General features: G+C 39.1%; 1 protein-coding gene across 4 annotated transcripts in view; it reads right to left on the reverse strand.

The window, feature by feature from the left end:
- TFG (trafficking from ER to golgi regulator) overlaps positions 1-25944 on the reverse strand; it is a 43321-nt gene extending 17377 nt beyond the window's left edge. For 3 of the 4 annotated variants that reach the window (XM_079923112.1, XM_079923111.1, XM_079923109.1), the window contains exons 1-4: positions 25586-25944; positions 20591-20817; positions 17021-17104; positions 11143-11289 (exon numbers count right to left, since the gene is read on the reverse strand). In XM_079923112.1, coding sequence (XP_079779238.1) covers positions 11143-11289; positions 17021-17104; positions 20591-20774 — 415 coding nt within the window. In that variant the 5' untranslated portion in view covers positions 20775-20817; positions 25586-25944. Of the gene's footprint in view, positions 1-11142; positions 11290-17020; positions 17105-20590; positions 20818-24261; positions 24716-25585 lie in introns of those variants that run through there. The other variant, XM_079923110.1, reaches the window with a different exon arrangement.
- Positions 25945-27124: the final 1180 nt, after the last annotated feature.

Here is a 27124-nt window from a genome sequence, read left to right on the forward strand (position 1 = left end):
GGGAAGATCCTACATGCCGCGGAGCGGCTAGGCCCATGAGCCATGGCCGCGGAGCCTGCACATCCGGAGCCTCTGCTCTGCAACGGGAGAGGCCACAACAGTGAAAGGCCCGCATACCGCAAAAAAAAAAACAAAATTAATGCACAAAAATCTCTTGCATTCCTGTACACTAACACCAAAAGATCAGAAAGAGAAATTAAGGAAACAATCCCATTCACCACTGCAACAAAAAGAATAAAATACCTAGGAATAAACCTACCTAAGGAGGTAAAAGACCTGTCCTCAGAAAATTATAAGACACAGATGAAAGAAATCAAGGGTGACACAAACATATGGAGAGGTACACCATGTTCCTGGATTGGAAGAATAAATACTGTGAAAATGACTCTACTACCCAAAGCAATCTACAGATTCAATACAATCTCTATCAAATTACCAATGGCATTTTTTACAGAACTAGAACAAAAAAATCTTAAAATTTGTATGGAGATACAAAAGACTCCAAACAGCCAGAGCAATCTTGAGGGAAAAAAATGGAGGTGGAAGAATCAGACTCCCTAATTTCAGACTATACTACAAAGCTACAGTACTCAAAACAATATGGTACTGGCACAAAAACAGAAATATAGATCAATGGAACAGGACAGAAAGCCCAAAGATAAACCCAAACACCTATGGTCAACTTATCTATGACAAAGGAAGCAAGGATATATAATGGAGAAAAGACAGTCTCTTCAATAAGTGGTGCTGGGAAAACTGGATGGCTACATGTAAAAGAATGAAATTAGGACATTCCCTAATACCATACACAAAAATAAACTTAAAATGGATTGAAGACCTAAATGTAAGACTGGACGCTATAAAACTCTTAGAGGAAAACATAGGAAGAACACTCTTTGACATAAATCACAGCAAGATGTTTTATGACCCACCTCCTAGAGTAATGGAAATAAAAACAAAAATAAACAAATGGGACCTAATGAAACTTAAAAGCTTTTGCACAGCAAAGGAAACTACAAACAAGCGAAAAGACAACCCTCAGAATGGGAGAAAATATTTGCAAATGAATCAACGGACAAAGGATTAATCTCCAAAATATATAAACAGATCATGCAGATCAATATTAAAACAACAAACAACCCAATCCAAAAATGGGCAGAAGACCTAAATAGACATTTCTCCAAAGAAGACAAACAGATGGCCAAGAGGTGCATGAAAGGCTGCTCAACATCACTCATTATTACAGAAATGCAAATCAAAACTACAATGAGGGGGCTTCTCTGGTGGCGCAGTGGTTAAGAATACACCTGCCAATGCAGGGGACACAGGTTCAAGCCCTGGTCTGGGAAGATCCCACATGCCACGGAGCATCTAGGCCCGTGAGCCACAACTACTAAACCTGCGCATCTGGAGCTTGTGCTCCACAACAAGAGAGGCCACGACAGTGAGAGGCCCACGCACCACGATTAAGTGGCCCCCACTCACTGCAACTAGAGAAAGCCCTCACGCAGAAACAAAGACACAACACAGCTAAAAAAAAAAAAAAAAAAAAAAAAAAAACTACAATGAGGTATCACCTCACACCAGTCAGAAATGGCATCATCAGAAAATCTACAAACAACAAATGCTAGAGAGGGTGTGGAATAAAGGGAACACTCTTGCACTGTCGGTGGGAATGTAATTTGATACAGCCACTATTGAGAACAGTATGGAGGTTCCTTAAAAACCTAAAAATAAAACTACCATACGACCCAGCAATCCCACTACTGGGCATATACCCAGAGAAAACCATAATTCAAAAAGACACATGCACCCCAATGTTCACTGCAGCACTATTTATAATAGCCAGGTCATGGAAGCAACCTAAATGCCCATCAACAGACGAATGGATAAAGAAGATGTGGTATGTATATACAATGGAATATTACTCAGCCATAAAAAGGAATGAAACTGGGTCATTTGTAGAGACGTCCCTGGACCTAGAGACTGTCATACAGAGTGAAGTAAGTCAGAAACAGAAAAACAAATATCACATATTAACGCATATATGTGGAATCTAGAAAAATGGTATACATGACCTTATTTGCAAAGCAGAAATAGAAGCACAGCCATAGAGAACAAATGTACGTATACCAGGGGGGAAAGAGGTGGTGTGGGAGGAATCGGGAGATTGGGATTGACATATATACACTAATATGTATAAAATAGATAACTAGTAAAAACCTGCTGTATGAAAATTGATTAATTAATTAATTTAATTATAGAAAAAAAGCATAGAATGTACTATTCAGTTCATTAAGTAACTCAGATAGGACACAATGACTAGAAGGATGGCCATATAAAGAAACAATACATGATATGATTTCCAAGATGCAGAGAAGAAACCAATTTTTAACATCTTTTACATTAACATAGGTGAGATATTAACAATAAAACATATGAACACCTGGAAATAAACTAATAAAGAAAAGCAGTATGTGGAGAGAAATAAGTGAAGAGAAAGGTTGTTTCACCAAAACCAAAAAGCTTATAAATCTATTCCTTAGAGCAGAATATAGGCTACTGTAGGTTTCTGCACAGTACTGGCTCTACTTGTTGAATTCTGATCTAAGTTTCATAATATTCTACAGATGCTTTAACTCCTTCAAGTTATATGCAAATGTAGTGGTATCAGCATCTATGATTTCTTCTGGGAAAATGGTCAAAAGTTTTCTTCAGATCCTTGACCTAAAATTGGAGATTTTTGTTTAAAGATATTTGTTTGGAGAGATAGGATTCAAAAATGCCATTTGCTTTGACCTGAAATGTAAAAGGTTTCATCATAAAGAGGCCAGAAGGATCTCACTGTAGTATTTCAGCACATCTCTTTAGTATGTTCTGAAATCTGGAAGTGAAACTAGAAATTACTAATCAATCACCAAACATTTATCAAGCCATCTACCACTAACACAATTCCACATGGCTGGAGGAAGAGGGAAATGACGGATAATGCACCTTTAACTAAATCAAACAAAACTCCACAATTTAAATGGGGCCAAAAAGAGAGTATCTCAGAATCTAAAGGTTGCAAGGGATTATACAATACCACTTTTCCACAAAACTATCTTCTATTAAGCCCCTTACAGCCAGTCATCCAGAGTCTATAAAATACTACTATTTCACAATATGGACAGTTTTAAGCATGTGAAACTTATATGCAAACACAAAAATTATTAAAAAAATAAGTTTATTTTTAAAGTGCAACATCTAATATTAAAAGTCGAGGAAAGCAACTCTTTTACAATCTACTTTCAAGCCATACTTATATTTCAGTCTATATTATATATTTGGTCCCCAAACTATATTCAGTTCCAACTTTGTCAATAAACCTTGCTTTAACTTAATGTAAATAGTACATATAAGAACACCTACTGAACGCGGGCATAAGACCTCAGACCTCCCAAAAGGCAAGAAACTCCCCACGTACCTGGGTAGGGCAAAAGAAAAAAAGAAAAAACAGAGACAAAAGAATAGGGACCGGACCTGCACCAGTGGGAGGGAGCTGTGAAGGAGGAAACGTTTCCACACTCTAGGAAGCCCCTTCACGGTCGGAGACTGCGGGTGGCGGAGGGGGGAAGCTTCGGGGCCGCAGAGAAGAGCACAGCAACAGGGATGCGGAAGGCAAAGTGGAGAGATTCCCGCACAGAGGATCGGTGCCAACCGGCACTCACCAGCCTGAGAGGCTTGCCTACCCACCCGCCGGAGTGGGCGGGGCTGGGAGCTGAGGCTCCGGCTTAGGTCGGAGCACAGGGAGAGGACTGGCGGCGTGAACACAGCCTGAAGCGGTTAGTGAACCACGGCTAGCTGGGAGGGAGTCCGGGGGAAAAGTCTGCACCTGCCGAAGAGGCAAGAGACTTTTTCTTCCCTCTTTGCTTCCTGGTACGCGAGGAGAGGGGATTAAAATTGCTGCTTAAAGGAGCTCCAGAGACGCGAGGGAGCCGCGGCTAACAGCGCGGACCCCAGGGACGAGCATGAGACGCTAAGGCTGCTGCTGCCGCCACCAAGAAGCCTGTGTGCGAGCACAGGTCACTAACCACACCTCCCTTCCAGAGAGCCTGTGCAGCCCGCCACTGCCAGGGTCCCGGGATCCAGGGACAACTTCCCTGGGAGAACGCACAGCGAGCCTCAGGCTGGTGCAACGTCCCACCAACCTCTGCCACCGCAGGCTTTCTCCGCATCTGCACCCCTCCCTCCCCCTGGCCTGAGTGAGCCAGAGCCCCCGAGTCAGCTGCTCCTTTAACCCCGCCCTATCTGAGTGAACAACAGACGCCCTCCGGTGACCTACACGCAGAGGCGGGGCCAAATCCAAAGCTGAGACCCTGGGAGCTGTGAGAACAAAGAAGAGAAAGGGAAATCTCTCCCAGCAGCCTCAGAAGCAGCGGATTAAAGCTCCACAATCAACTTGATGTACCCTGCATCTGTGGAATACATGAATAGACAACGAATCATCCCAAATTGAGGAGGGGACTTTGGGAGCAAGATTTATTATTTTTCCCCTTTTCCTCTTTTTGTGAGTGTCTATGTGTATGCTTCTGTGTGAGATTTTGTCTGTATAGCTTTGTTTTCACCATATGTCCTAGGGTTCTATCTGTCCATTATATTTGTTATCTTCTTTTTAAAAAATTTTTTTCTTCATAATTATTTTTTATTTTAATAACTATTTTATGTTACTTTATTTTATTTTCTTTTATCCTCTTTCTTTCTTCCTTTCTTTCTACTTTTTCTCCCTTTTATTCTGAGCCGTGTGGATGAAAGGCTCTTGGTGCTGCAGCCAGGAGTCAGTGCTGTGCCTCTGAGGTGGGAGAGACAACTTCAGGACACTGGTCTGCAAGAGACCTCCCAGCTCCACATAATATCAAATGGTGAAAATCTCCCAGAGATATCCATCTCAACACCAGCACCCAGCTTCACTCAATGACCAGCAAGCTACAGTGCTGGACACCCTATGCCACACAACTAGCAAGACAGGAACACAACCCCACCCATTAGCAGAGAGGCTGCCTAAAATCATAATAAGGCCACAGACACCCCAAAACACACCACCAGACGTGGACCTGCCCACCAGAAAAACAAGATCCAGCCTCATCCACCAGGAAGCCTACACAACCCACTGAACCAACTTTAGCCACTGGGGACAGACACCAAAAACAACGGAAACTACAAACCTGCAGCCTGCAAAAAGGAAACCCTGGTGGCGCAGTGGTTGAGAGTCAGCCTGCCGATGCAGGGGACACGGGTTCGTGCCCCAGTCCGGGAAGATCCCACATGCCGTGGAGCGGCTGGGCCTGTGAGCCATGGCTGCTGAGCCTGTGCGTCCGGAGCCTGTGCTCTGCAGCTGGAGAGGCCACGACAGTGACAGGCCCGCGTACCGCAAAAAAAAAAAAAAAAAAACCAGACCCCAAACACAGTAAGATAAGCAAAATGAGAAGACAGAAAAACACACAGCAGATGAAGGAACAAGATAAAAACCCACCAGACATAACAAATGAAGAGGAAATAGGCAGTCTACCTGAAAAAGAATTCAGAATAATGATAGTAAAGATGATCCAGAATCTTGGAAATAGAATAGAGAAAATGCAAGAAACATTTAACACAGACCAAGAAGAACTAAAGATGAAACAAGCAACAATGAACAACACAATAAATGAAATTAAAAATACTCTAGATGGGATCAGTAGCACAATAACTGAGGCAGAAGAATCGATAAGTGACCTAGAAGATAAAATAGTGGAAATAACTACTGCAGAACAGAATAAAGAAAAAAGAATCTAAAGAACTGAGGACAGTCTCAGAGAACTCTGGGAAAACATTAAACGCACCAACATTCGAATTATAGGGATTCCAGAACAAGAAGAGAAAGATAAAGGAACTGAGAAAATATCTGAAGAGATTATAGTTGAAAACGTCCCTAATATGGGAAAGGAAATACTTAATCAAGTCCGGGAAGCACAGAGAGTCCCATACAGGATAAATCCAAGGAGAAACATGCCAAGACACATATGAATCAAACTGTCAAAAGTTAAATACAAAGAAAACATATTAAAACCAGCAAGGGAAAAACAACAAGTAACACACAAGGGAATTCCCATAAGGTTAACAGCTGATCTTTCCCCAGAAACTCTGCAAGCCAGAATGGACTGGCAGGACATACTTAAAGTGATGAAGGAGAAAAACCTACAACCAAGATTACTCTACCCAGCAAGGATCTCATCCAGATTTGATGGAGAAATTAAAACCTTTACAGACAAGCATAAGCTGAGAGAGTTCAGCACCACCAAACCAGTTTTACAACAAATGCTAAAGGAACTTCTCTAGGCAAGAAACCCAAGAGAAGGAAAAGACCTACAATAACAAACCAAAACAATTAAGAAAATGGGAATAGAAACATACATATCAATAATTACCTTAAATGTAAATGGACTAAATGCTCCCACCAAAAGACACAGATTGGCTGAATGGATACAAAAACAAGACCCATATATATGCTGTCTACAAGAGACCCACTTCAGACCTAGAGACACATACAGACTGAAAGTGAGGGGATGGAAAAAGATATTCCATGCAAATGGAAACCAAAAGAAAGCTGGAGTAGCAATTCTCATATCAGACAAAATAGACTTTAAAATAAAGACTATTACAAGAGACAAAGAAGGACACTACATAATGATCAAGGGATCAATCCAAGAAGATATAACAATTGTAAATATCTATGCACCCAACATAGGAGCACCTCAATACATAAGGCAAATACTAATAGCCATAAAAGGGGAAATGGACAGTAAAATATTCATAGTAGGGGACTTTAATACCCCACTTTGACCAATGGACAGATCATCCAAAATGAAAATACATAAGGAAACACAAGCTTTAAATGATACATTAAACAAGATGGACTTAATTGATATTTATAGGACATTCCACCCAAAAACAACAGAATACACATTTTTCTCAAGTGCTCATGGAACATTCTCCAGGACAGATCATATCTTGGGTCACAAATCAAGACTTGGTAAATTTAAGAAAATTAAATTGTATCAAGTATCTTGTCCGACCACAACGCTATGAGACTAGATATCAATTACAGGAAAAGATCTGTAAAAACTACAAACACATGGAGGCTAAACAATACACTACTTAATAACGAAGTGATCACTGAAGAAATCAAAGAGGAAATGAAAAAATACCTAGAAACAAATGACAATGGAGACACGATGACCCAAAACCTATGGAATGCAACAAAAGCAGCTCTAAGAGGGAATTTTATAGCAATACAATCCTACCTTAAGCAACAGGAAACATCTCGAATAAACAACCTAACCTTGCATCTACAGCAATTAGAGAAAGAAGAACAAAAAAACCCCAAAGTTAGCAGAAGGAAAGAAATCATAAAGATCAGATCAGAAATAAATGAAAAAGAAATGAAGGAAACGATAGCAAAGATCAATAAAACTAAAAGCTGGCTCTTTGAGAAGATAAACAAAATTGATAAACCATTAGCCAGTCTCATCAAGAAAAAAAGGGTGGAACACTCAAATCAATAGAATTAGAAATGAAAAAGGAGACGTAAAAACTGACACTGCAGAAATACAAAAGATCATGAGAGATTACTACAAGCAACTCTATGCCAATAAAATGGACAACCTGGAAGAAATGGACAAATTCTTAGAAAGGCACAACCTGCCAAAACTCAATCAGGAAGAAATAGAAAATACGAACAGACCAACCACAAGCACTGAAATTGAAACTGTGATTAAAATCTTCCAACAAACAAAAGCCCAGGACCAGATGGCTTCACAGGCAAATTCTATCAAACATTTAGAGAAGAGCTAACACCTATCCTTCTCAAACTCTTCCAAAACATAGCAGAGGGAGGAACACTCCCAAACTCATTCTATGAGGCCACCATCACCCTGATAACAAAACCCGACAAGGATGTCACAAAGAAAGAAAACTACAGGCCAATATCACTGATGAACACACATGCAAAAATCCTCAACAAAATACTAGCAAACAGAATCCAACAGCACATTAAAAGGATCATACACCATGATCAAGTGGGTTTTATTCCAGGAATGCAAGGATTCTTCAATATATGCAAATCAATTAATGTGATACACCATATTAACAAATTGAAGGAGAAACGCCATATGATCATCTCAATAGATGCAGAGAAAACTTTCGACAAAATTCAGCACCCATCTGATAAAAACCCTGCAGAAAGTAGGCACAGAGGGAACTTTCCTCAACATAATAAAGGCCATATATGACAAACCCACAGCCAACATCGTCCTCAATGGTGAAAAACTGAAAGCATTTCCACTAAGATCAGGAACAAGACAAGGTTGCCCACTCTCACCACTCTTATTCAACATAGTTTTGGAAGTTTTAGCCACAGCAATCAGAGAAGAAAAGGAAATAAAAGGAATCCAAATCGGAAAAGAAGAAGTAAAGCTGTCACTGTTTGCAGATGACATGATACTATAAATAGAGAATCCTAAAGATGCTACCAGAAAACTACGAGAACTAATCAATGAATTTGGTAAAGTAGCAGGATACAAAATTAATGCACAGAAATCTCTGGCATTCCTATACACTAATGATGAAAAATCTGAAAGTGAAATCAAGAAAACACTCCCATTTACCATTGCAACAAAAAGAATAAAATATCTAGGAATAAACCTACTTAAGGAGAAAAAAGACCTGTATGCAGAAAATTATAAGACACTGATGAAAGAAATTAAAGATGATACAAATAGATGGAGACATATACCATGTTCTTGGATTGGAAGAATCAACATTGTGAAAATGAGTCTACTACCCAAAGCAATCTACAGATTCAATGCAATCCCTATCAAACTACCACTGGCATTTTTCACAGAACTAGAACAAAAAAATTCACAATTTGTATGGAAACACAAAAGACCCCGAATAGCCAAAGCAATCTTGAGAACGAAAAACGGAGCTGGAGGAATCAGGTTCCCTGACTTCAGACTATACTACAAAGCTACAGTAATCAAGACAGTATGGTACTGGCACAAAAACAGAAAGATAGATCAATGGAATAGGATAGAAAGCCCAGAGATAAACCCACGCACATATGGTCACCTTATCTTTGATAAAGGAGGCAGGAATGTACAGTGGAGAAAGGACAGCCTCTTCAATAAGTGGTGCTGGGAAAACTGGATAGGTACATGTAAAAGTATGAGATTAGATCACTCCCTAACACCGTACACAAAAATAAGCTCAAAATGGATTAAAGACCTAAATGTAAGGCCAGAAACTATCAAACTCTTAGAGGAAAACATAGGCAGAACACTCTATGACATAAATCACAGCAAGATCCTTTTTGACCCACCTCCTAGAGAAATGGAAATAAAAACAAAAATAAACAAATGGGACCTAATGAAACTTCAAAGCTTTTGCACAGCAAAGGAAACCATAAACAAGACCAAAAGACTACCCTCAGAATGGGAAAAAATATTTGCAAATGAAGCAACTGACAAAGGATTAAACTCCAAAATGTACAAGCAGTTCATGCAGCTCAATAACAAAAAAACAAGCAACCCAATCCAGAAATGGGCAGAAGACCTAAATAGACATTTCTCCAAAGAAGATATACAGACTGCCAACAAACACATGAAAGAATGCTCAACATCATTAATCATTAGAGAAATGCAAATCAAAACTACAATGAGATATCATCTCACACCAGTCAGAATGGCTATCATCTAAAAATCTAAAAACAATAAATGCTGGAGAGGGTGTGGAGAAAAGGGAACACTCTTCCACTGCTGGTGGGAATGTGAATTGGTACAGCCACTATGGAGAACAGTATGAAGGTTCCTTAAAAAACTACAAATAGAACTACCATATGACCCAGAAATCCCACTACTGGGCATATACCCTGAGAAAACCATAATTCAAAAAGAGTCATGTACCAAAATGTTCATTGCAGCTCTATTTGCAATTGCCAGGAGATGGAAACAACTTAAGTGTTCATCATTGGAGGAATGGATAAAGAAGATGTGGCACATATATACAATGGAATATTACTCAGCCATAAAAAGAAATGAAATCGAGTTATTTGTAGTGAGGTGGATGGACCTAGAGTCTGTCATACAGAGTGAAGTAAGTCAGAAAGAGAAAGACAAATACCGTATGCTAACACATATATATGGAATCTAAGAAAAAAAAAATGTCATGAAGAACCTAGGGGTAAGATGGGAATAAAGACCCAGACCTACTAGAGAATGGACTTGAGGATATGGGGAGGGGGAAGGGTAAGCTGTGACAAAGTGAGAGAGTGGCATGGACTTATATACACTACCAAACGTAAAATAGATAGCTAGTGGGAAGCAGCTGCATAGCACAGGGAGATCAGCTCGGTGCTTAGTGACCACCTGGATGGGTGGGATAGGGAGGAGGGGAGGGAGGGAGACGCTGGAGGAAGGAGATATGGGAACATATGTATATGTATAACTGATTCACTTTGTTATAAAGCAGAAACTAACACACCATTGTAAAGCAATTATACTCCAATTAAAAAAATATATAGTACATGTCATCTGTAAAATGGAAAAAAATACATTTTTCTGTGCATATTATGAACACTGTGCTTAAGGTAAACTATACACCATTTGAGTGTACTAATCTAAGAATACCTTTTTATTTGAAACTATTAATACTTCATATATCACATAAAATTCATGAAATGATTTCCATTACTAAGACTCATTAGTTAACTATTACATTGAAAAGGGTTCAAGAGCCAAAGGGGTTTGAAAACCAACCTATGTCATAAACCCGGGAGTCTAAGACTAGCTGTAAAACAATCACCCAGAGGGCACTTTAACAATGGGATCCCCAGGCCCTGCCCTCCAAGAGGTCTGGGATGAGATCCAGGAATTGGTATAATAAAATCTCCCAGTAATCTTAAAGAACGGCCAGGTTTGGGAACACAGATATGAATATTAGCACAGATGCAGGAATAAGAAAGGGTAACAATGGAGGTGCCATCCTACTACTGCTGAGAAAGAGTTAGAAAAAAAAACTTCAAAAAGATATAAAAAGGATAAATCAGAATAAAATGACTTCATGGTCTACCATTTTCAGGAATGTTGGTGGATGGTCCCGGTTCTCCAGGTGGTTCCAAGCTATCCAATAAGCGATTCACTTTATTTCGAAGTTCTATCAGTTCTCGACGAAGATATTTCACCTGACTTGATTCAAGGGGTCTTGGCTGGCCATTAACTGGAATAAAAGCATTAATTTTCTTAAAATTAGGAAATATTCTTCAATAAGGATATCAGTAGAATAATATGCAATAAGGAAAAATCAAAATAACTTCTTGAAAAAGTTAAACAAAATCAAACAAGATACCTATTGACACCATTCAAATAACTTTTTAAGGAAAGGATTCTTCATTGCTACTTACTAATTTTTGGAAAAAATAAATATTCGTTAGTCTTTGCTGATGCCAGATCTATGGCTTACAACCCATAATGGTAAAACAAAACAAAATAAGTTAATTAAAAGAATTCAACTACAGTGAAATAAATTAAAAATACAGAAAGCTTTAATATATTTTAATAGAAATTATGTACCTTCAAAAGCTCATTTTATTTCACACAATTCTTTTATAGCCTTAAAATATTCAATAAACACCTTATTAAAGGTACAATATGACTGCAGGTTTTTTATCATTCTTGCCTACTTCTGACCTAAAAACAAGAAAAATTAGCTACCTAAAATAACTGACCTAAAAAGTAACCTATTAAAAAAAAATGCAGAATTCGTAAATTCACATCACCACTGTCCTTCAAAGTAGTTACTTCCAAAGCAGCACATTAGCCACATAAAGTCAGATTATTCAATAATGATTGTTTTTTTAAACAAAGGCAATATTACCTCATTTAATTACCCATTTTGTGCAAATGACTTTCAGCTGACTAAAAAATAATCCTTCATCCAGCAACAAAGACCATCACCACTGAGATTGTTAATTTAAAAAATTTTAATTTATTAATTCACAAGGCTCTGAATGCAAACCTCAAGATAGGAGTTGAAAAATTAAACTAAACTCAAATGTTTTTTATGCATTGTCAGTATACACATATACAAATTCCTAAGGCACCAAATTAGAAAAGGAAATCTATTTGAAAATAAAGGTTCAGTGAGATTCTTTGTAAAATATGTTTCATACATCAAACCACCAATATAAGCTTTTAAAAGACAATCCACCAGTATTTTACATACTCCCTATACAGTTATGAGGAAGTTCAATATAATCTACCTGTATCAATGGCTGGCTTTTACTGGGCATTACTGTTTTTCTCTAATAGCTGAAAAGAAGAAAAGCAGCTCCTGACAGCTAAGAACTGACCCAGGCTTGAGTGTTGCTAGAAGCTGGCATGGCACTGACAGGTAGGTTGTGGTGTTCCCTTGTTGAACATAAACAATTTCAGAAAACACTAACAGTACATCAAATACATCTCAATAAAATTTTCAAAATTTAAAAAACAAAGAACATGAACAATCAGAAAAGATCACTGTGGGACTGTGATAGCTCAAGACAAAAAAGAAAACCAGTCCATATCATGTGAGACCTAGACAAAAACAAGAATGTTGACCAAACCACAAAAATGACCAAACATCCCTGGCTAATTATGTGTGACTGTCGCAGTTTTACCAATCACAGCTTTAGCCTCAATTCACTACCCCCACCAAAGCCCCATTCCTTGAACCTTATCCAAAATCATCTAACACAAGCCCAAGCCCTATGAAAATTCCTTTCTAACACGTTTTTACTGACACCCTATTGTTCTCCATGGTGTTCATTCTCCCTCATTGCAATGTATTTGAAATTAAGCCCCGTTTCATTCCTAAAACCGCTTACTTGTGCCTTCTTTTTTCTTAAGTAATCTCAATAGAGGTTTGCTAGTTGTATATTTTCAAAATTGATGATCCTATCAATTCCCCAACTTCTAGTTCATTTCTGCTCTTTATTATTTTCTTCCAAGTTACCTGGACTTATTTTGTCCTTTTTCTTTTTAGCTTTAGCATGCTCTAAAAACTATGTCATATAAAAGTCATCACTGGGCTTCCCTGGTGGCGCAGTGGTTGAGAGTCCACCTGCCGATGCAGGGGACACGGGTCCATGCCCTGGTCCGGGAAGATCCCGCATGCCGCGGAGCGGCTGGGCCCGTGAGCCATGGCCGCTGAGCCTGTGCGTCCGAAGCCTGTGCTCCGCAACGGGAGAGGCCACAGCAGTGAGAGGCCCGCGTACCGCAAAAAAAAAAAAAAAAAAAAAAAAAAAAAAGTTATCACTAATTATTTCTAATTCGTATTGTGATTTCTTCTTTGATATGTTACTTAAAAGCATATTTTTATCTTCAAAAGTATGGGAGTTTGGGTTCTTTTTTGTCAAATAGTTCCTAATGAGACCAGAGAATATGATCTCTAGGATATTCCTTCCCTGATATTGAGACTCATTAGAAAACCTAGTACATGGTCAGCTTTTATAAATATCCATATGCACTAAAGAAAAACTGAATCCTGCCCTGATTGCTAGATGTATAAGATCAAGCCTGTATTTGTTCTGTTTAAATTTTGAGGCTGCTTAACCTATCAGTTTCAGAGAGAAGCGTATTGAAAGCTCTCTTATGAATTTTTCCTTCTTCTGTCAATTTTTCCTTGAGGAAAAATCTAAGGCTATGATGTGTAAGTGTTCAGAATTATTGTATCTTCCCAGAGAATTATTTTTTATCATGATGAAGTGACTATTACTAATAAAGTTTTCACTTAAGAGTCTACTCTGTTATACTACAAACTAGCCTTGAGTTTGTCTAGTATACAAACTTTTCTAGCCCATTACTTTCCAACTCTGCATAATAATCTTTTGGTATGTCTCTTATAATCAGCATGTAACAAAATTGTTTAACCAATAAAAGTGTCTGTCTTTTAACTTGTATGTTTAGTCTGTTTATGTGTACTGTGGTTAGTATTTTGTGCTACTTTCTATTTTTCAAGCTTTCTCTGCTTCTTTTCCTCCTTCCTCACCATCTAGTTAACCAAGTAAGTACCCTTTGTTTCCTTCTTTTCCCTCTACTGGCTATTTCTAGTCTTTCAATAATCCCTCTTACATTTTAGAAAAGCATACTTCAATTTAAAAAACCTAAGTTAATTACTATCCTCCTCCCAAAGAATCCAAGTCTTTAAAGTATTTTAATTCCTATCATCCTCTCCTGTCTTACATATAATTATTGCTCAGTATTTTTGTTCCATCTTGTTTCTATATTCCTAAAACTATTATTTAATAATCAATGCTCATTTAAATTCATACATTAACCAGTTTATTTGCTCACAATTTCTTGCATCTTTTACCATTCTTCGGACTCAATTTCCTTTTTGCTGACAAACCATTTTTAAAAATTCTTTTACAAGTGTCCTTGACGCTTGTTAAATTCTCAGTCTTTGTTTGAAAATGTTATTTCCCCTTATTCCTTAAGTTTAGCAGACTACAGAATGCTACTTGTCTACCCATCTTTTTCTGAACAGTGGAAGATGTTATTCTATTGTCTTCCAATTTCTGTTATTACTGTGAAGAAGTCTAACAGTCTAATTGCTTTGTAGGTGATCAGTCTACAGGCTGATTCACTCAGGCTACTTTTAAGATTATCTCTTTGTCTTATATATTCTCCAGCTTCATGACAATACATCCAATGGAGATTTATTTTTACTTACCCTGCTCAGGACTCACTGTGCCTCCTGAAACTGAGCGTTTATATCTTTTATATAATTCTGAAAAATTCTTTAGTCATTACTTCCTCATATATTTCCACTCCCCTATTCTCTCCTTCTTTAAAGTCTTAATGGAAATAAGCTGGACTTTCTCAAATTCCCTCTCATTATTCTCCATCTCTGTGTTTTTGTGCTCTATTCTGTCATTTCTTTAGACCACCTTCCACTTTACTAATTCCCTCTTTGGCTGTGACTAATCTGCTGTTCTAACTCACCACTTAGTATTTAATTTCAATTTTAATTGACTAATATTTTTCATTTCCACAAGTTACCTTAAGTTCTTTTTTATGGGGGGGTATTGATGTATAGCTGATTTACAATGTTGTGCTAGTTTCAGGTGTACAGCACAGTGATTCAGTTATATATATATATATATATATATATATATATATATATATATATACACATATATCTTTTCCAGATTCTTTTCCATTATAGGTTATTACAAGATGGTTGAATCTTGTAATACAGTCCCCTGTGCTATACTGTAGTTCCTTGTTATTTACCTACCTTAAGTTTTTAATCGGTTCCTTTTTTCATAGTGCCTAGTTCTTATATGCTTATTTCTTCTTTTATGTCCAATAACTTTTAATATATATTTTATTATCACTTCTACTAACTGAAGTTCTTGGAAATCTAATCCTACTATTAGTTGTATCCATTGTTTCCTGCTTACATGGATGTTTCATGTGTCTTACACTTTTGACCTCTAAGTTCATCAACAGGATTTTATCTGTGAGAAGCCTATGTGATTTGAACTGAGAACATACACCCTCCAGAGAGATTTCTGCCTTTGTTTCTTGCAATTTTTCGTGGTAGTAACTGGGCTTGGGAGTTCCCAAAGGACCACTGGTTATGAATCCTCAAGGGAGCCTTTGCAAACCCCTGGCATCCCAGGGTATATGAGAATTTCCCCTGTCAATTCCTTGACTCTACCAACTAAGAGATATTTTTCTTCTACAATATTCTTTTTGAGAGTATAGCCACTGAGGGTCTAGGATCCAAGGCCTATACCACGTAGATACCAAATGACAAATCCTTAGATTATGCACACTAAAACCTTCACCATCACCACCAAAAGCATCCCAAGTCTCAGCTTTTGGTACTTCAGGTGCTGGTTTTTAACTCCAACTATATTTTGGTCCCTGACATTTTCCTCAAGTTCTTGAGCAAGCTCAGGTGTGTAATTCAAAAAATATATTTGAAATAGTTTATTTAGCACATCCTCAGTGTTTCTGGGATGAAGATTCAGTTTACCTAATCTGCTTGATAGATGGCCAATAGTGGTTAAGTATTTTAGATTCAATATTGTAAAAAGATACCTTTTATTTAAAAAAAATTTTAACAGTTTTTGTTAGCATTTTAAAATGATTCATGTTCACCCTTCCTAGATGGAGAGGAAATAAATACAAATTAAATCAATTGGCCATGATCATATTTCATGGAACTGTAATGGTCAGTGCCACATAATTTTTTTTTTCCGGTAAGCTTATTACAATTTGTTTCCTCTGACAAACACCCAGTTTGCCTGAGTTTTAAAAGGGTACTTCCTTTGCCCCACTTGAGCCACAAATTTTTTTAAAATGCTAACCAAAACATCCAGAAAAAAAGTCCACATTTTATTTTTCACATAATCATACTACCACTTTAACTCTGCAATCACTTATCTTGTCCCTTAAGCATTCTGCCTTGCAAATCTGTCATGATCTATAAGAAAACAGAATCTAATAGATTAAAATTAGTCTTATATTTGTTTTTTATCAGAACTATCTCTAATCTTTAAGTACTCCTTGAAAAATAATTTCTAAAAAGTATCAGGCCTATATGTTAAACCCTGAGAATAAATAAAAACATACTACATTAGAAAAGATAATTATATATTCTTAGAGAACTAAACTTAATAAAGGTAGTTTTAACACTGCAATTATTTTCAGTCCTGGAAACACTTATACAAGTGGCACATATTATTATTTAGGGTAACCGAGCAGATGAGTTATTTAAAATATGTCTACTTTCTACTAATCTTCAAAGAAAAAGAATATAGTTAAGCCTTAATAATTTAAAAATTCTGATATAGCTGAAAAGTTACCACTTAGTTCTGAGTCTTTAAAACGAAAAAAGCTAAACAGTTTTTCATAAAAATACAATGAATAGTATATTTATTAGAAAGTTTACCACTTACCAAATAACGTCAGTTTCAGTATCCTACTACACTGAATTGCAAAGGAAAGGTCAGAACTATCAAAAATTGTTATAAGATCTCCATCTGAAACAAACAAAAAAAAGTTTCAGATTTGAATTAGTAGTAAACTAGGATATATGTTCAATTAAATGCAAAATGTAGATCACAGAGCATAATTAGCATCTCCCATAAAAACCTTAAATATAAAGGATCTAGGAAAGATGTATTTGTTCAAATGATACTAAATCAATTTCACTTATTACTTTTATGGCAAGATATTTATCATATCCTCAGAAGAAGAGCCAACAAACACATAGCTAAGATTAATACATTAAGTAATCTTTTACTAGTCACCAGGAGATTACAGTTTAGACTGAAATCTTTTCCATTCTAAAAAATTTAAATGTATTTATCAGAAATTAAAGTAATAAGGACTTACATGGTGGCGCAGTGGTTAAGAATCCGCCTGCCAATGCAGGGGACATGGGTTTGAACCCTGGTCCGGGAATATCCCACATGCTGCGGAGCAACCAAACCTGTGCGCCACAACTACTGAGCCTGCATGCCACATCTACTGAGACCACGTGCCACAACTACTGAAGCCCATGTACCTAGAGCCTGTGCTCCACAACGAGAGAAGCCACCACAATGAGAAGCCTGCACACAGCAAGGAAGAGTAGCCCGTTCTCGCCCCAACTAGAGAAAGCCCACACACAGCGACAAAGACCCTACACAGCCATAAATAAATAAGTTTATTTAAAAAGAAAGAAATTAAATAATGATTCTCAAGGTTCAAATTTTAATTCTAAGTACAGTAAAACTCCACTGACACAAATGGAGGGGAAGCCACATACAATAGTAACTAAAAAGGTTGTAAAAAAAAAATCTTTTTGCAGAATTGTCCTAATAAATGGATAGACAGTGGAGTCTTTCAGGTCCCTGACCATCTCGATGCTGAGATGGAAACTATCAATTCTCCACAGGAAAAATATTCATATACACAAGATTCTGAAATACCCTAGATCCCAAGGATAAAGAATACTATAATTAGCATATCAACTGCCTGTTCAAAAGCTTTCAAAGGGCTAGGAAAAAAATTGCTAGAGAAAGAACAGAAAAGCAGCCACAGCAAGGAACTGATCAGGGGCCTCTGCAAGGTATCTTCGACACAGCTGTGGGGAAGGAGGGTGCCTGGGGAGGCTGAGAGGCTGCTCCAGCGATGCTCTGCTACACCAATTTTAACACTGATTAGGCAGACTTATTTTGGACAAAGATGGCAATAAAAGCCATAACTGAGGATTTTATCATTGTTTTTTGCTCTTTACAGCCTCATCCATATTTTACAACAAAAACATCTAATGCTCAACTTCAGGGATTCTACTCATAAACATATTTTTAAGAAAATAAAGTATATATGTAAAAGAAGGAAACTTTCTATAACTGCCTTTTTCTTTTCTGATTTCTACAACAGAAACAATATCTCTGACGGCAGGAACTCTTTACCTAAGTCAGTCCTCTATCCTCATGCCCAAGAGTCTATGGAACACAAATCTGTACAATTCAAAGCACTCAAAAACACGATGGGGCTTCCCTGGTGGTGCAGTGGTTGAGAGTCCGCCTGCCAATGCAGGGGACACGGGTTTGTGCCCCGGTCCAGGAAGATCCCACATGCTGCGGAGCGGCTAGGCCCGTGAGCCATGGCCGCTGAGCCTGCGCATCCGGAGCCTGTGCTCCGCAACGGGAGAGGCCACAACAGTGAGAGGCCCGCGTACCGCAAAAAAAAAACAAAAAAACAAACAAACAAAATAAACACGATGAAAACCAAATTCAATGTGATAACTAGATGTGGAAGTTTCAACAATGAGGATACCCAAAGCTAGGGGGTTACAAACTGCAACCAATGGACAAATCCTTGTTTACAGGACCTCAAACTAAGAATGGTTTTTATATTTTTAGAGGTTCTAGAAAAAAGAAGATGAGACAGAGGCCTTATGTGACCCACAATGCTAAAATATTTATTATCTGATCCTTTAAAGAAAAAGTATGCTGACCCTTCCCTAAACAAAAATAAGAGAGAGCCAGTAAAACAGTAAACTCAGCTTAAGATATGCCAAGTTTGAGGTAAGAGCAAATCATCTGAGGTAAAACCATTAAAGACGAGTTGTACAGTCAAAAAAAAAAAAAAAAAAAGGACAAACTGATCAAATTTAGGCACACATTTGGAAGTCAAACAGTTGAAAGTCAATGTATTGTAAGTAGATGAGATTACTAGGGAAGAGAACAGGAAGAAAATTGCTCTCCTTTTTTGTTCCTTAACATGGGTGACCCTCAAAAATTAGTTCTGGGTACCATTAGATGACACATTGCAAAAAAAGAAAGGAGAATTACACCTGTAGTGAAATAATCAGCTTAGCTGATCATCAATTATTTATACTCCCTTTCCTCAGTGTAAGTTGTTGGGAAGTGCCTGTCCAACCAGGGACATTTCCCAACCTACTGACATCAACACAGTCATGTGACCAATGTGATGTGAGCAGAAACTAGGCCTAGAGAGTACAGTCTCCCATGTGATTCTCTACACTCTGTCTTCATGCAGCTGCTTGCTGGATGCCAGTGCTCAAGGTGAGCTTGTTAGCCATGTGTTGAATATATCAGAGCTGGGTCCCTGTCAACCTGGGTCCCTGAATGATTTCTTGAGTGTTAAACCATTGAGATTTTAAGATTTCCGCTGTAACAGCTGGCATTACTTCAAGCCAACACACAGAGAGAAACAGAGAAGAAGCTATTAGTGATAAGAAGAAAACTGAGACAACACAGTGTCAGAGATATTAAGGGGTAAGAGTATTTAAAAAAGGATGGTGTGGATAGCAGTGCCAAGTATTGAGATCAAGGTGAAATAGACTGGAAATAAATTCAGCGATAAGAAAGATACTGGTAACCACCTAAAGCACAATTATCAGTAGAGATGTTAACAAAGAAGACAGGTTTAAAGAGAAAGAAATAAAGACAGTCTACTACTATAATTTTACTATGTGTTTGATGAAACATTTGTCATATAAAACCCATCTCCATAAAAAGTTCTGTGGTCCAATGAGCCTGAGAACACTGCATAAACTGACATCGTACATCAGTATATTACATGTTTTGAAAATTCCTGCAATAAATACATTTGTCTTGTTTTAAACCAGCTTTCCCAGACTTAGTTGACCATGAAATCCTTTCTCATTCAATACCTACTAACATCCCTTTCACTTTGGGAAACACAAATAAAAGTTTGGTTTTAAAGCAAAATGGAAGCCAGAATTTGCACAGGCATAAGAGAAAAAAAAATGGCTTGTAAAAATGTGTGAAAGTGTCCTATCACTTAAAACCCCCTTCTAATAATAAATCACTTAGCTATTTTTAACTTACAAAAGAATTATAACTACATGAACATTCCATTAAATAAAAGAAAGTGGTACTCAATTACCATGGAAGGAAACAATTTTTATTCTGATTTCAATGAAAAATGGGCAAAAGAACACATATGATATTTAGACTTTTAAAAACTAACTTGAGAAACACTCTTACCTTCATCTTTATATTTTATTGTAACTTCATCATTACTCAGAAGTTTTCCTCTGAAGACTCTCTGCATCATTAGCACTAATTCATCATAAGTAATATCTTCATTATGAATGGGAATTCGTCGAATATCCTCTCCAAGTTGAGCTTTGATAATTAGCTTCCCACTCAGATCCAACTGCCCATTCATGGTGGACTCCAGGATGTTCTATATATACAACTCTAGAGAAAGACTGACAAAATGGTTCTGATGATTAAACAGCTATAAAACATTTTAAAAGTTGAAAAGCAAAGCTACGATTAGAATCTAAGAAATTCTGGCCTTCAAAGGAGATCCACTGTTCCAGCGTTACCATATTCATGTTAAAATGGTCTGGAGGGACTTCCCTGTCGGCACAGTGGTTAAGAATCCACCTGCTAATGCAGGGGACACGGGTACAAGCCCTGGTCCTGGGAAGATCCCACATGCCGCGGAGCAATTAAGCCCATGCACCACAACTACTGAGCCTGCGCTCTAGAGCCAGCGCGCCACAACTACTGAGCCCGCGTGCCCAGAGCCCGTGCTCTGCAACGAGAAGCCACTGCAATGAGAAGCCCGCGTGCAGCAAAGACCCAATGCAGCCTAAAATAAATAAATTTATTTTAAAAAAATGGTCTGGGGCTTCCCTGGTGGCGCAGTGGTTGAGAGTCCGCCTGCCGATGCAGGGGACGCGGGTTCGTGCCCGGTCCGGGAGGATCCCACATGCCGCGGAGCGGCTGGGCCCTTGAGCCATGGCCACTGAGCCTACCCGTATGGAGCCTGTGCTCCGCAACGGGAGAGGCTACAACAGTGAGAGGCCCGCACATCACAAAAAAAAGAAAAAAAAGAAAAAAAAATGGTCTGGAGGTGGCTTTATTATGAGCCTAAGAAAATAAGTTTTATTATTTTATATCTATTATTATTTTACCCATATATTTAACTGCTTATCTGATTTAGATTTCTTACTTAACATGTCTAGAACAAAGTCCTCATCTTCCCCTCAAAATCTGCTTCTCCTGTAGTCTTCTCCATCTCAGTTAATAACAATTCTCCTTCTAAGTTGTTCAAGATAAAAAAAAAATCTTGGTTTCTCTCTTTTCCTCACACCTTACATACACCAAATTGCCAACAAATCTAGCTGCCACAACCTTTAAAATATCTCTAGAATGCAGTCACTTTAGTACCTTCACCTCTATCAACTTAATCCAAGCCACCATCATCTATTGCCTGGATTATTGCAAAAGACTCCTAACTGGTCTGCCTGCCCTTTACCTTTGTCTGCTTTTAATCTATTCTCAACACATCAGAGTTATCCTGATAGATAAATATAGTTAAGTATCCTGTAGGTAAATAAAATCTAGTATCACTACTTCAAAATCTTCCAATAGATTCCCATCTCACTCTTGGTAAAAGCCAGAACTACAAGGTCATGACCTGACCTCTGGTCCCTGGCCAAGCGTTTAACCTCATTTCCCACCTCTCTCTCTGGCTACCCTGCTACACTCATACTTCACATTCTCCTTCTCAAGACTTGGCACTTGCTGTTTCCTTTATCTTGAGCCCTTTTCACACACCTCACATGATTCAGATCCCTGATCAAATGTTAATTTCTCAGAGGTTTTCCCTGGCCATCTAACTTAAAATGGTTTCACAGTCACTTTCTTATCCTGCTTCATTTTTCTGCAAAGCACTTATCACTACCAAATATTAAAAATGTATTCATTTTTTACTGTCTTTTCCACTAGAAAGTAGGGAAATAAATGGTTTTGTTCACTGTATTTCCGGAGCCTAGAACAGTGCCTAGCACACGGTTAATCATTCAATAGCCGTTAAATGAAGGGGAAAATAAATACTGGCTTCCAAACTCTATTAGCCTGTATATACTAACTGCTAGCCCTGAAGAGAAGAGCATGTGTGAACACTAAAATAGTCTCAAATTTTTCTCACTAAAATAAGAAAGACCTCACGAGTATCTTCTCCAATTTTTCTATTTTGGAAACTTGAGGACAAAGAACAAATCAGTGATACCCTCCTGAGCTTTCTAACAAGACTGTCCACTATTGTTTCTACATCTTCCATAACACACCCCTTCCCCAAACCTGAGTGCGTGTGATTAGACAGCACACTTGAAGAATAAGACAGTGTCAGAGAACTAACTTGCTATTGAATTTTCCCTTCTTGGGTTGTATTTTAATCTTATTTCAGGTTATTCAGTGCACTTCTCCTGTAATGACTCTGTAATCCTAAATTCAAAATAATGTCTGAGGTCTCTAGTAATTTATACCATTACCGTATAACAACAGAAAATACACTTATGCTTAATTAATGTATTAATATCTCTTCTTCTCAAGGCCTATCTCTTCTTTCCAAGACCAAGATGTCCTTGAACACATTATCTGTAACCACGGAGCATTTCCCTAGCATCAACTCCTTCCTCCTCCTGCCCCAAGCAAATGATCTCTCAGACTATTTAAAGTACCTTATAATCTCCTACTGGACACATTCTGGTTTCAACACCATGCTTTTCTACTAGCAGCTTTCTGTTTTCTCTTCTTAAATGTGTTATTTCATTAACATCATATTTAGTGCTCATAATTCTCTACATTTACTCCTTTGTGTGTGTGTGTGTGAAAGCACTCCACCTGGCCCCCAACACATCAATGCTTCAAATACTTAAGAAAGTTTTCATGAATCCTAATTCATTTCATGAATAGTACAAATAAATGCCCTAATATTCTTCATATAAATGCCCCATGTCCTTCCAATTAACTACTCCTTAAATGAATGTCTCTAGACCCCCTTGACATCCTCTGAACAAATTAATTTTATGAGTGAATCTTTAATGCCCCATCTTAAAATGGGGCAAAAAATATTGAATCTAACACTCTAAGGTCAGTTCAGAACAGAGTGGACTGTGTTCTACGATCTGGATGCTATGCTTGTCCTGACATAAAATAAGAATACAGTTAGCTTTTTATCTGCCAATTCTGACAAAAGACTTCTCATGAAGACTCTGATTGATTGAAACCTCCATAAAACCCCTTCACCTGTTAGCCAAACCAGCCCTCTTCATTTGGGAAATACGCCAAGCTCTGAAGTATCATTACTTCAACAAGATGGTAAAGATTCCACCTTGTTTGTCTTGCAGCCTGAGAATAATAAAGAACTTCAGCAAATCAATCTATGTAACCTTCTCTTACCTACAGGATGTGTAAACCATCAATAATGTAGTTAAGGACCAGGGCTTAGCTTCAGCAGGATGGTTCTACCTATTCTCAGCAGCATCTAAAATAGTGCCTGACATGTAATATTTAAAAACTTGTTTTCGCTCCCTAAACAAAAGATGTATGACAAATAATAAAGTTCTGAAAGAGGGACTGAGAGAAGAAAGCTGTACGATCAGATCAGTTACTAAGTCAAACCTTCACACTGTACCTTCTTTACGTAGCTAGAAGTGACTCCCTTCAACAGACATATTCCTAATCAAGAGAAATTTCCAACATTAAATATAATTGATATAATCCTTTTGATCGTGAAGGAATTGTTGCTCAGTTACAATGGATCTGAAACTATGAGTCTCTTTCACTTTGCATCTGCCACGTTTGCCTGCAAATTCACTTACTGGTTGCACTGGACTGTAACCAGGACTGTAACCTACCTGTAGCCAGGAACCAGGCCTTCTTTCCTAAGGTTGTCCCCAGTTTGTGCAGTCATCTCCATAAGGCATGCACACAAGTTATCACAAAAATAAGAGTACCCTGGAAGGGAAAATCCCATCCCCACATTTGTTTACGTAACTGTAGAATCCAGGTCCTCTTTTTCTCTAACTTCAATCACAAGGTAGAGACTGCTGTGAACTACTAGTTCCTAGGGCTTCTGGTGAAATCCTTACAGCTTTTTCTTCTCCCCATTTCTCCTTCTTTCTTCTTGTCCTTGCCCCACTCCCTCTGAAGTCCAGAAATGACACAGCCACTAACTTATGAAATCTTCCAACAAGAACACTGTTCTCAGAACTGGAGAATAAAGTGACAGGCCCAAGGAAGCACATAAAAAGCCTGCCTCTTAAACCAGGATGTAGGTTCAGTGACCAAACCTCCAGTTCCACGAGCCCTGTAGTTAGGGCCCTGCTCAAATTCAGAGGGGCCTGCTTAGGTATCTCCAGAGGGTAGCAATTTCCTTTAAGAAATCCTAAGCAAAACCAAACCCTTGAGTAGTCTAAAGAATGCAAGGAGCCTCAAATCCTGCCTGACCAGAGGCAGTGTAGCAAGATGGTAAAGATATCCCCTACTAGCTGTGTGACCTTAGGCAAATACTTCGCCAAGCCTCACTTTCATCACATTCAAAATGGGAATATCTAAATTTGGAAGAATCCTTGTGATGATTAAATGAGACCATGCAGCTAAAATACTTAGCACAGTGCCTAGCAAAGTAAACTCTTAAAAGTTAGTTGTCATCACCACTATCAAAATGGGTTGGACCTCCAGACGGCGCTTGATTAAGGACTGACATAGCCAAGGAACAAGGTTTCTCCTAAGTGACCCCAATTAACTTATTCCCATAGGCGCCATTCTCCACCCTTCTCACCCTTCCAAGCCCCTCTGAGGGTTAGGCACTGGACCACCCCAGGCCTCCCAAAGTCCCTCTCCTCTCCCTCGGACAGTGCAACCCCTAGAAGTCAGGCGGAATCCGCGCAAGTGCCCTTGCTGACCCAAACACCCCTTAGAGCCCCTCAGAGGGCCCGCTTCGCTGCCACTGTGGCCAGCGGGGCCCCCCTCCCCTCCCCTCCCCGGACGTGGCCTCCCCTCCCCCACACGAGGCCCAGCCCGGCCTCCGTCCTCCCGACATCCAGCCCTCCCCACGACCCCTCCGACCCCACCCGTCCCGCGCCCGCCGGTTCGAACGAGGCCCTCCCAGCATTTTCCACGTCTCCCGGCCCGCCTTGCCCGAGAGATCAGCCGCGCCCCTGTCTCCAGCGGCCATACCGGTTTCCCGAGGCTCCCGCTGCCGCCCCTCCGCGGGTCTCTGCTGATCCGACCGGTGAGAGGCCGCCACCGCCGGGCTCTGGGGCGTTGGGGGAAGGCTGCTGTCACGGCCCACTCGGTTGCCCTCCGGGGCCGCTGCACCTCGCTGGCAGGCTCGCGCGGGCCCCGGCCAATCGCACGGACCCACCAAGCCTAGCGAGAGCTCGGGCCCAGTACGTGGCAGGTGGGGAAAGAAAAGGGGCGGGAACAAGAAGAAAATCTGTCCTTTCGCTCCGCCTTACAACGAGCAAATCAACCCAGCAGGCATGCGCAGCGCCGAGGGGAGGGGGACTGACAACGCCGCAGCCTGCAGGAGCCTGAATCTGTGCTTTCTCACTGGAAGACTGAGGGTAGGAAATGCGAGCTGGATGGATGCACGCATGCGCGAGGCGTGACAAGGCACTTCCGGTTTTCCGGAACGCTAGTATTTCCTGTCTCTCGCCTGTGGGCGGGGCGTAATTTGCTGTTTTAGACTCTGAGAGCAGGTTTAAAGTGGGCGTTAGTCCAAGTTTGGCTGCTTCTTGTTTTGTGGCCATTGTAGTTCTCCTAGTCATATCTCCAGAAAACTAATCCTTTTCCCGCCTTCCTTCCACAAACTCATTCATTCATTATTGGTCGCCTACGCTTTGCCAAGAACTGTGCTGGGAATGGAAATGAATCAGTTTGTGAGCAAGGAGTTCCGAATAGCGTTTACGAGACGGGACAAACTTTTGACTGTGTAAAAGATAAAGGCTGGGAAATTAAGGCTGATTAAGGATTCCAGAAGCCTTTTTGGAAATAAGATATTTGAGCGTACCCTAAATACTGTTCCCTTCTGTCTTATCTAAAGCATTTGTTTTGAATATGCCTGTTTATGTAAGAAGTGCGCTGGCTTTAGACCTGAAGCCTAAAATTTTGGGGGAAGGTGGGAATAGGTGATAAAATCTGGGCATGGGGGCAGGGCTGTTTTAAAAGTTGCAAGGAACTTTGCCTTCTAAGACGGAGACTAGGCAAAAAGCAATTTGAACTTACTTGTTCCCCAGTTGTTCACCAGATAGGTAAAGTGAATTCGGGATGAGAAGTTATATTCTTTCAGTACTGTAAAGAGTATGACCTTTCTGCAGTTAAAAGTCTCTGAAAAATTCTGTTTGAGAGTGAAATATATGCGTTTAGAATGCTTTTGCCTCTGAAATTATTTTTTGAGCAATTGCTTGCAGAGTTTGGGGAACTGAAGACTGTAGAAAGAATGAAAAAAAAGTTCCAGATTTTCTCCAAAGACGGTTTTTCTTTGCTTTTTAGAACGGACTAATCCAGATTTGGGGAAATGAACTGCTGTCCAATAATAGTATTCTGATGTCTTTGAGATGGTTTGAGATTGGATTAAACCACACAAATATAGACAGAGGTAAAATATTCCTTTAAGAAGTGAATAATACTACTATCAATCTCCCTAAAGAGAGGTCAGAACCTGGGGCAGGGGATAAGGGGATGAACCTTAGCCTGGAATGAGGGGAAAACACT

Source organism: Stenella coeruleoalba (assembly GCF_951394435.1).
Source record: "Stenella coeruleoalba genome assembly, chromosome: 5".
NCBI classification, from domain to species: domain Eukaryota; kingdom Metazoa; phylum Chordata; class Mammalia; order Artiodactyla; family Delphinidae; genus Stenella; species Stenella coeruleoalba.